The sequence below is a fragment of the Equus caballus genome, chromosome 2 (genome assembly GCF_041296265.1).
Source record: "Equus caballus isolate H_3958 breed thoroughbred chromosome 2, TB-T2T, whole genome shotgun sequence".
NCBI lineage: Eukaryota > Metazoa > Chordata > Mammalia > Perissodactyla > Equidae > Equus > Equus caballus.
This window is the reverse complement of record NC_091685.1, coordinates 17,913,357-17,923,562: the sequence shown is the minus strand read 5'-3', so window position 1 is coordinate 17,923,562 and position 10,206 is coordinate 17,913,357. Positions and strand designations below refer to the sequence as shown.

Sequence of the window (10,206 nt, the reverse complement as noted above, 5' to 3'; positions counted from 1 at the left end):
ACCACATTTGTTCATTAAAATGTAAACTACATGTTCTCCTCTGCTGTCTCTTAAAACTTATTACAGAATTAACAAATTTAAAGGCAAATTCAACAATATTTTCCCTTATGGTTTGTGCTTTTTGGATCTTATTTAAGAAATTCTTCCCTATTTTGATATCGTAAAGATATTTAGTATTTTCTGAAAAATATTTTTGAGGTCTTTATCTGGGATTTATTTTTGGATATGGTTTGAGTAGAAATCTTTTTTCCCCCTTTTTGGAAAAACCATCTCAGCGCCATTTATTGAAGAGCTCATCCTTTCCCTCCCGACCTGTAACAACATCTCTGTTATAAATCAAGTTCCCATGGAGCTGGTCTTCATTTGGGCCTCACAACCTCTGCTGCTTATTTTCCTTCTACTGAAGATGCTTTTTTGTAGGCTCTTCTCAGGGCACCTTTCTCTCATTCTTCAGATCGCAGCTCAAACGTCCTCCCCCTCATATCTAGATCATGTCTACAGGTATGTGTGGCTCCACGACCCCATGACTCCAAAGGGTCTGCCAGGGCTGAGATGGGAACACGCCTCTGGCCAGTTGTTGACAGGCTGTTGCCAGGGCGGCGGATGCGGGGGCCGCCGAGAGCAGGAGCGCCCCGAGGCCGCGTGACGGAATCCGGCGGGCGCCGGCGTCGCTAGGGAGTGCGTCAGCACGCGCGGGCGGCCGGGGGCGGGGCCAGGGCTGAGTCACGTGGCTTGGTTGCCTACGCGCTGCTGGGCCGTGGGAAGATGGCGGACGGAAAGGGAGACGCCGCCGCCGCCGCCGCCGGGGCCGAGGCTCCGGCGGGAGCCGGAGCCGGAGACGGAACCGAGACGGAGTCCATGGCTCGGGGTCATCGCCCCGCATCTCCGGCGCCGGGAGCCCCGGGATTGCGACCGTGTCTGTGGCAGCTAGAGACAGAGCTGAGGGAGCAGGAGGTGTCGGAGGTCTCATCTTTGAACTACTGCCGGAGCTTCTGCCAGGTGAGAGGCTGACTGGCTGGCCGAAGGCGGCGGGGCGGGGAGGCCAGGGGAAGAGGCCCCGGAGCCGACGCCGCGGCCGGGGCCGCGCTGAAAGGCGCCACCTCCGTGTCTCGCCGCGCCCCCGGGCCGGGAAGGCCCAGCTCGGAAGCTCAACCGCTGGCCCCCCTCCGCCGCTGCCCGACTTTGGCTACCACCAGGGCGGGTTGCGCTGGGCCGGACAGAGGAGCCCGGAGGGCCCCCGCGGCTCCCAGGAAGGGCCGTGCCCTGTCGCCGGTGCCCGTGCCCCGGCCGAGTGGTTGGAGCGCCATTGCCCCCTCAGGGATTGATTACTCGTTCCTGCCAGGAGATCCTTTTTTGAGTAGAGTGCATATCTCCAAACTGGAAAACCTGGGTTTTTCTGAATAATCCGGAGATATGTGTTGTGGCCAGAGACTTATCTTTGGAGTGAACATCTTCTTGGTCCCTTAAAAGGTATGACAGTTGGCTTTGAAAGGCGTCTAGGGTTTCATGATTAGAGATTGCGGAGCCGCGTGGTGGTTGGGTTTTTGCGCTTTTTTTTTTTTGACGTTTAAGCCGTCCTTTCGCCCCTTCTGTACTCCTTTGAGGATTGTGCTACCAGGAATGAGGCTGGTGAGCCTTGTAGTGGCGGTTTGGTCCCTTGAGTAGAAGAGGATCGAGGAAGATGTGGCGTGTGGTCTCTTTTGCCAGTTGTGTGACCATTTCTGTGCCATAGTGGGTCCTAACCTGTGATTTACATATTTATTGATGTGTTTAGTTTAGTCTCCATGATCGCTCCGAGGTTTTTCTCAATGTTTTCGAGTCCTTTATAGATGTAACGATATGCCATTATTGTTTCTGCTGTTTGTTTTATCAGGTTTCAGAGCCATGCCTCTGTTCCTCACCTGGTATACCTTAGAGAATGCAAAATAATCCTAGTATGTTGGTACTTAGACTCTTAATGAGTAGTTGAGTGTGCTGAATAAATTGCGGTGTTCCAAAGTTATAATTTTGGGGGACAATTTGCTCTTTTGGTCCGGAGGAGAATCAAAAATGGACTTGCTTGATTGGCTTTTCTCCCTCCTCTCAGCTGAGCCAGAAGCACCTCATCTCTTTGAATGGAATTTTGTCTTTGCTAATTTTTCCATACATTGTATCGCTCCAGTTTTTGTGTCTACAGCCTGCAGCATTTCTGCACTATGAGGTATTAAGATGTTCTTTGCTTCCTTCCTAGTAATGAGCGTTCGTACTTACTACACACATTTATTCTACAAACTTTTACTGACTCCTTAGGATGGTGTCAGACACTTTACTAAGTGCTGAGGAAACATAAGACAGCACTCACCGCATGCAGTTTTGGTAATGATGGAAAAGGAGGTGTTGTAGAGACAGCGGTGAGGGGAGATCTCATGCGACATCCCGATGCCAACAACAGTTAACTAGTAAAAGTAAATAAAAAGGTGAACTATAGATTGTGATGTGTACTTAGAAAGAAGTAACTGGGAGAAGCCATTTTAGATAGGGTGGTCCAGGAAGGCTCCTTGGCTGAAAGGATGAAAATGAGTCATGTGAAGGTGTGTCGGGGGAGCATTCCAGTGCCAAAGGTAGAGAGGAGAAGGAAAACAGTGCTTTGGAAGAAGGGGGAGCTAATGGGACAAAGAAGAGTGGGGAGGAGGACCGGAGAAGAACTGAGAGTTTGGGGTAAGGTTTCTAAGCTTGAGTTGTCTTCCTAGAAAGATAACAAGAATGAATGTAACCAATCAAATTGAAGCTTTTCAAAGGATACTATATATATTTTTTGCTTTATGCCTAGTGCTTGCAGCTCTTATTTTAACTGAATGCTTTCATGTCTTGAGTCTTGGGGATGTCTAGAGATGTGAGGGCACAGAAGAATTTTCTTAAAAAGAACTTTTATAATTTGTCTTTTTTTTTTTTTTTGAGGAAGATTAGCCCTGAGCTAACTACTGCCAGTCCTCTTTTTGCTGAGGAAGACTGGCCCTGAGCTAACATCCATGCCCATCTTCCTCTTCTTTGTAAGTGGGATGCCTACCACAGCATGACTTTTGCCAAGCGATGCCATGTCCGCACCGGGATCTGAACCGGCAAACCCCGGGCCGCGTAGAAGCAGAATGTGCGAACTTAACTGCTGCACCACCAGGCCGGCCCCTGTAATTTGTCTTTTCTATGGAGATATTTTTTGGCCTAACATTTTTCGGAGAACATTTTTTGGACTAATAAATGAAATAAGAAAAGGTGTTCCTGTGACGATATATCGTAATAGAAAGGACATTGGATTGGGAGTTAGTTGGGTCCTAATTGCAGCTCTACCACTTACTAGCTAATAACCTTGGGCAAACTATGACTGTGAAATTATATTTTGTTCTCTGATCTTTATCTCCTTGTAATGCTTTATACAAACAATAGCAGATAAAGTTTACATACAGCTCTTTGCAATATTTGTCACAATATTTGTGTCACATTTTTTCCAGTAGCCCAGATAAAATCAACTTAGGGTGTCCTTGCTCACCAGATACAGAAAAAAAATAAAAATAAAAATTTATAATGAAGCAGGAAAAATTTCTCCATCCAAATTTGGTTGAGTAGCTCTTGGTTTCACGTTTGAAAGGCAGAATAAGATTTATTCATCCTCTTAGGAAACACTGATTGTGTGTGTGCCTGACATTGCACTGAGCGCTGGAGATAGGTACCTGCCCTCTACAAGCGGATAATATGTAAAGATAGGTAGTAGCATTACATTATCATAAAGCCCTGACCTGAGCTCTCTGGGATGCTTAACTGCCACAAAAGTATCTTCATCAGATGTTTAGTTTAGAAATGTTGTCCTAAAAACTTAGATTGTTTCAGGTAGATCCCTCAGGCAACAGACTGGATCTCCATCTCTTGCAGCGCTGAGAAGAAATGGCTCTATCTTTGGAATTGCACCAAATCAAGAAATAAACTAACATATGAAAGGATAGAGAAGCTTGTTTCATTCTGGGCATGTTTTCAATTTTCAGAAGTTTGTGAAGATGATAAAAACGAAACTCCAGAAGTAATAGTTACTAAGAAAATGATACTTAGATCAAGTTGTATTGAGTGAGAATTTGTATTCAGTGACTATGCGATGTGGGGTTTTTTTCTTCTTCTTCTTCTTCTTTCCCTTGGTTTCTTTTCTGAAAACATTGTCTGCCAGACAGTGTGGATAAGATTAACTCCAGAAAACAGTCTTTCTTTGTTTGCTGAAAAATTGATGATACCTTCTCAAGTTTTTGCTGTATTTTGGAAACCAAAATTCCTGAAGTTTTACAACTGGTAGTTCTATTTGTAACACACATGTTGAAGACTTTTTAGGTAGACTTCATTAATAAACTTGAAATTAATTAAGTGAATGATTATACTTTGAGAATACCAGGCAAAGTAGTTTTATGAGTAAACCTTGTTTATGTGAGACATTTTTAGGTTCTGGGCTAACAGTGATTTTGTAGATTTTTCAGTGGTTAAAATAGATAATTACTGCATATTTTTCAGTTTTTCCTAGATTAGTAATTGAGTACAAAGGGTCTAAGTCAGATAGGCATACTGGCTTCACCATTTAAATTAGCTGTGGTACCTTGGGCATGTTACTTTCTTTGAATCTTAGTTTTCGCATTTGCAAGTGAAATAATAATAGTACTTATTGTTCTGTATGTAAATACATTATTGTGTGTACTATGTAAGACAATCTCTGTAAAAAGAAAAAAAACCATGCCCCCGGAATTGTCTGAGTTATCACATTTCTTAGCCTTGGGCTAAAAAGTCTTCACAACCCTGCCCCCCTTACTTTTCAGCTCTTACCTAGCCAATCCCATCACCCCAGTCCTATTCTTACTTATTTGAGGGTGCTTTACTTGGAGTCCGTGGACCAAAGTGTCATCTCACTTGTTACTCTGGTTAAAATTTTGACTGTGAATTTCTAAGTGCATCATTTTGGGAAAGATAATCTTAAGTCTCATTTGATTCTTTGATCCAAGACATATTAGGCTTTCAGTAAATATTACCAACTGACTGACTGATCTCCAAAAGGAGAGAATTACTGCTTTAACAAGCTCTCAGGTCATCAAGCGTTCTTATGTCTTTCCCTTTCATTGTGCTATTCTGTCTTTTTCCTCACTTTCTGCATGGGAAATTTTCCTTCTCTAGGGCTCAGTGCAAATATTACCTCCTCTGTGAAGCGTTCTCTGATTTCACTAGGTAGAGTTCCTCTTAGTTTGTGTTCTTTTGATACTTTGTGCATACCTATGGTTTTAACTCTTGATTTTCTTTCTTACTGTCACTTTCTTGGTTCAGGCTTCATAATATCCTATTGCGGCAACCTCTTCACTAATCTCCCTTGCCTTCTGACTGGCCTTATCTACCATCTATTTGGGTGTTCTTTCTAAATTGTAAATATAATCCTGTTAGTCACGTTATTCCCTAAAATTCTTCAATGGCCTCCTGCCCCAAAGGCAAGATAAAATTCAGACTTGTTAGCCTGGCATACAAAGCCTATTAGAATCTGGACCACCCACGCTCCCCCCCCCCCCCCCCCGCCCCCGCCCACCCCCCAGCAGCCACCTTTCTAGCCTCTTTATTTTTTTGGTCCACCTTCACAACACTGTCCATCTCTCAGTCTGACTGATTAACCCCAGGATCCTCCCTTCCCATCTGCCTATTTATCCTTTAAGACCTGGCTCAAATATTTACAGTCTTTCAGAAGTGTTTTCAGATTTCAGCAGACAGAGTGAAGTGATTCTTTCACTTAGTATATTCAGTAGCATCTTGTACATAAGTGTGGCGCCTGAATGTTTGTTTCCATGTTTGTCTCTTGCTTTGACTAGTAAGCCAACAAGAGCAGGGGTCTTGTTTCGTTTTTTTGTATACTTGGTACTCAGCAATTAATACAGTACCTGGTACACAAAACTAATTTGTTGAATGAATTATATTGTAAGGACTTGATGATACACACAAGAGAAGAGTACCCAAAAGGAACACCTAAAGTAAAACCTAGTATGTAAAAAAGCAATTTTACCATATGAAATTACTGTCAAGGAACAGGATAGGAGATACTGGTCATTTCTTGAAGATGTTACTGGCAACTTAGCCTCCATTCATTTAATAATGTACACACTTAGATGTGTAGAAGGAGGGCTAGTGTTGATGGAGGGAGAAAATGGTAGGCATTCTGGTAGTTAGGAAGAGTTAGCCTAATAGGAAAGCAGTTTGGAGATGTTGAGATGGGGAGGATCACTCTTCCTAACTCCTTGGGGTTGGTGGCCATGAATACTCTTGAGCATTACCTCTTTCATTCATTTTAAAGACTTTTTAGTGCATTAGTTTTTCTCCTTGTGCTGCCTTCTTTTGGGCAATGTCTAGATAGAACTAGATGAGAGGTAGTTACAATAGCAAAAGCTACGTTTGTAGTGCATATAACCAAAACGTATTATAAATGCGACCTGTTGAAGCAGTGGGAACTTTGGGTGATGCCATTTATTGTGGTGCCATCCAGTCTCGTGTATACTGTGGCTTTGTCTACCTGTAGATCACGCTCTTCTGAACAATGTTAATAAAAAATCTAAATAGAGAGCACCTCTTATTTCAAGACTGTGAATCACTGGCAAGCTAAAATGTACTTTGTTTTCATTCAGTGTAGACACCTGTCACCTCTCCCAGAGGCCTTTCTGACTGTCTTATCTAAAACAGCTCTTTCCTGTATTCTTCCAACTCCTTAACACTGCTTTGTATTTTTTCAAGTCACTGACTACTATCTGTCTGTTTGTTTGTCTCCCCACCTGGAATGTAAGCATTCTGAGGGTGTTGACTATTTTGTTTACCTAAGTGCCTAGGATGGCCCCTGGAACTTGATGGGTACTCAATATTTGTTGATCTTTCATCTCCTCTCTTCCTTAAATCGCCACCTAGACTTCCTGAGGGTAACAAGCAAGTCTTACCGGTCTTTATCAAGAAACAGGGACATTTTTTGTCAGCTAGTTTATGCTGCTACTCAGCAGGGATTAGGTCTTAGTGTTCTTTGTATCTTGATTACGTAAGAGTAGAACCTCATTTTTATTTTATCTATGTTTTTTAAGAACTTCCTATGCCTGCTTATATTCCACAAATATTTAAAGTAATGACTTTTTCCACAAGGTTTGCTTAGCCAGATTGAAACCATTATTTTGGTGTGATTGACACCATACTTGAAAACCTGAAGATGGATAAGGGATTGAGCAAGATGGTATAAAAAATAGATTCCTAAAACTGTCATTGCTTGTGTAAAACCAACAGACAAGCTATCATAAGAAAAATGAGAGGGGCTGTTTAATTTATCGAGCATATTTTATGTGGCAAGCACTTGAGTAGGTGATATTATTTTCATTTTACAGATGGAAAACTGAGGCCCAGGAAAGTTAAGTAACTGTGCTAGGGGCATTTAGTTAATAAGTAAGCTGTAACAAAAGAGCCCATGCTCTTTTTCCTATATCAGCATTTCGTAAACTGTGTTTTGTTCCGTGAGATGTGTGTATTGGTAAGTACTTCTTGAAATAAGGATTCTGTGTTCATATAAGTTGGGATAAGTATTTTTTTTTCCCTGAGGAAGATAAACCCTGAGCAAATGTCTGTTGCCAATCTTCCTCATTTTTGGTTGAGGAAGATTTGCCCTCAGCTAACATCTGGGCCAGTCTTCCTCTTTTTGTATGTGGATTGCTACCACAGCATGGCCATTGACGAGTAGTGTAGGTCTGCACCCGGGAACTGAACCCTGGCCACTGAAGCAGAGCATGAAACTTAACCACTAGGCCAGGGGACCTGCCCAGGATAAGTGTTTTTTAAGGTGTCCTTTTATATGTTAAGTTGCACTGTGAATCTCCTAGAGAAACATTAAGTGTTGTGCAGCATTTGCTAAATTTAGCAGGTCCAAACATTTAACGTAATGCTGTGTTCTGAACCCTGTGTCAGCCCAAAAATCACATGCTTTTCTTTCATTAAGGTAAGGCAAAACACTCTGGTGAAGAGTTGATTGCCGTATATTTCTGTAGACTACTGGGTTTTGGTTCCCTAGTTTCAGCCTAAAACATGACTGTGAGCTTTTTATGGAAAAAAAAAAATCCCTCCAAAGTTTTTGCAGGTTTTAAATTATACTTATTGTCCTATATGAAAAATATTTCAGTGTACAGTATTATAATTTTTTGGAAGTTGAGAATGACTTATATTTCAGGCATATCTTGAATTCAGGTTTATTCATTTAGGTTTACCCATATTTCTGCAACATTAGCTAGCCTGGAAACTACTAATGTATTTGTTTCTCTTCATTTTTGTGCTGTGCCTGATTTCTTTAATTTTTTTTTTTTTTTTGAGGAAGATTAGCCCTGAGCTACCCACTACCAATCCTCTTTTTGCTGAGGAAGACTGGCCCTGAGCTAACATCCAATGCCCATCTTCCTCTACTTTGTATGTAGGACGCCTACCACAGCATGGCTTTTGCCAAGCGTTGCCATGTCTGCACCCGGGATCTGAACCAGCAAACCCTGGGCCGCTGAGAAGCGGAATGTGTAAACTTGACTGCTGTGCCACCGTGCTGGCCCGTCTTTAATGTTTAAGTGCCTTTCTTGTCCTTTTTTGGGGGGGTCTAGTAGCTTATTGTGCTGACATTTGATTTCATAGTATTTTTACTCCCAAGGATATAACCTGAGTATGTCACATTAGCCAACACAAGAATACTTTACTAATATGGACACTTATAAGAATTATTACCAGATACGATAGAATGAATGGCCTAGCTTGAGAATTGCATTTTTATGATATATGGTTGTATAAAATTGGCCTGCTGTTACTTGTAATTTTGTTTTCTTTAGGTTGCTTTTTTCATATATATGTTTAAAATATATGTTATCTTAAAGTAATAAAACTAAATATATGTATGTACTTTGTGATTCCAAACTAATACATGCTCGTTCTAAAAGCTTAACCTAAGAGGTATAAATGCATAAAGCAGAAAGTGAAAGTCCCATGTAATCTCACTGTTCATAGCTTGGTATATTTATCTAATTTTTGGAAAAATACATATATAGTATGTGTGTATATATAAATGTTAAAATGTTTAATTGCTGAAGCAATTCATGAATATTTTCTTTTTATTCTTAGAGATTGGCACCTGAGCTAACAGCTGTTGCCAATCTTTTTTTTTTTCCTTCTTCTCTCCAAGGCCCCCCAGTACATAGTTGTATATTCTAGTTATAAGTGCAGTTGGTTGTGCTGTGTGGGGCGCCACCTCAGCATGGCCTGATGAGCAGTGCCATGTCCGCTCCCAGGATCCGAACCAGTGAAACCCTGGGCCGCTGAAGTGGAGTGCGCGAACTTAACCACTTGGCCATGGGGCTGGACCCATGAATACATTCTAACTGTTAAAAATTAGAACAATGAAAAGAAGAGAGAGTAAAGATGAAAACTGTCACATACACCCTTATATCCCAATACTATGTTTTCCTAGGTTAACAGTTTGGAAATGTATACTTACAGAATTTTTCTATATGCTATGTACATGTATATGTACTGTTTTTAGAAAAATAATATCAAACTTTATACTAAAACTTCCTTATTTCACTTAATGTATTATCGACATCTTTCCATGTGGAATACACACATTTATCCCATTAGAAAAAAAACTACATAGAGGCTGGCCTGGTGGCGCAGCGGTTAAGTGTGCACGTTCCGCTTTGGCGGCCTCAGGTTCACAGGTTCAGATCCCAGGTGCAGACATGGCGCTGCTTGGCAAGCCATGCTGTGGTAGGCATCCCACATATAAAAGTAGAGGAAGATGGGCATGGATGTTAGCTCAGGGCCAGTCTTCCTCAGCAGAAAGAGGAGGATGGGCAGCAGTTAGCTCAGGGCTAATCTTCCTCAAAAAAAATAAAAATAAAAAATAAAGTGAAGGCTTATTTAAAAAAAATTTTAAAAAGCTACATAGCATTCCATTGAAACCTCATGGATTTTAAATTCTACGGGTAGCAAAACCTTTAACATTCTTAATTAAAAAAAATTTTTTTAAACTATCAAAGCAGTGCTCAAGGCATAAAATGCAATGCTACAAAAGGTTTATGGGGAAAGTCAAAGTCTCCTGTGCCCTCCATCCCTCCAGTCACTCCCCAGAGGAGTTAACAGTCTCTTGTGTATTCTTAAAAACTCAAAATACACACT

At 41.6% G+C, this 10,206-nt stretch overlaps 1 protein-coding gene across 3 annotated transcripts in view; it reads left to right on the top strand.

Annotated features, from left to right (window-relative positions):
* Positions 1 to 691: 691 nt before the first annotated feature.
* RLF (RLF zinc finger) overlaps positions 692 to 10,206 on the top strand; it is a 71,895-nt gene continuing 62,380 nt past the window's right edge. Inside the window, exon 1 of one of the 3 annotated variants that reach the window (XM_001916449.6) lies at positions 692 to 999. In XM_001916449.6, coding sequence (XP_001916484.1) covers positions 766 to 999 — 234 coding nt within the window. In that variant the 5' untranslated portion in view covers positions 692 to 765. The remainder of the gene's footprint in view (positions 1,000 to 10,206) is intronic. The other 2 variants (XM_070260236.1, XM_070260237.1) reach the window with 2 other exon arrangements.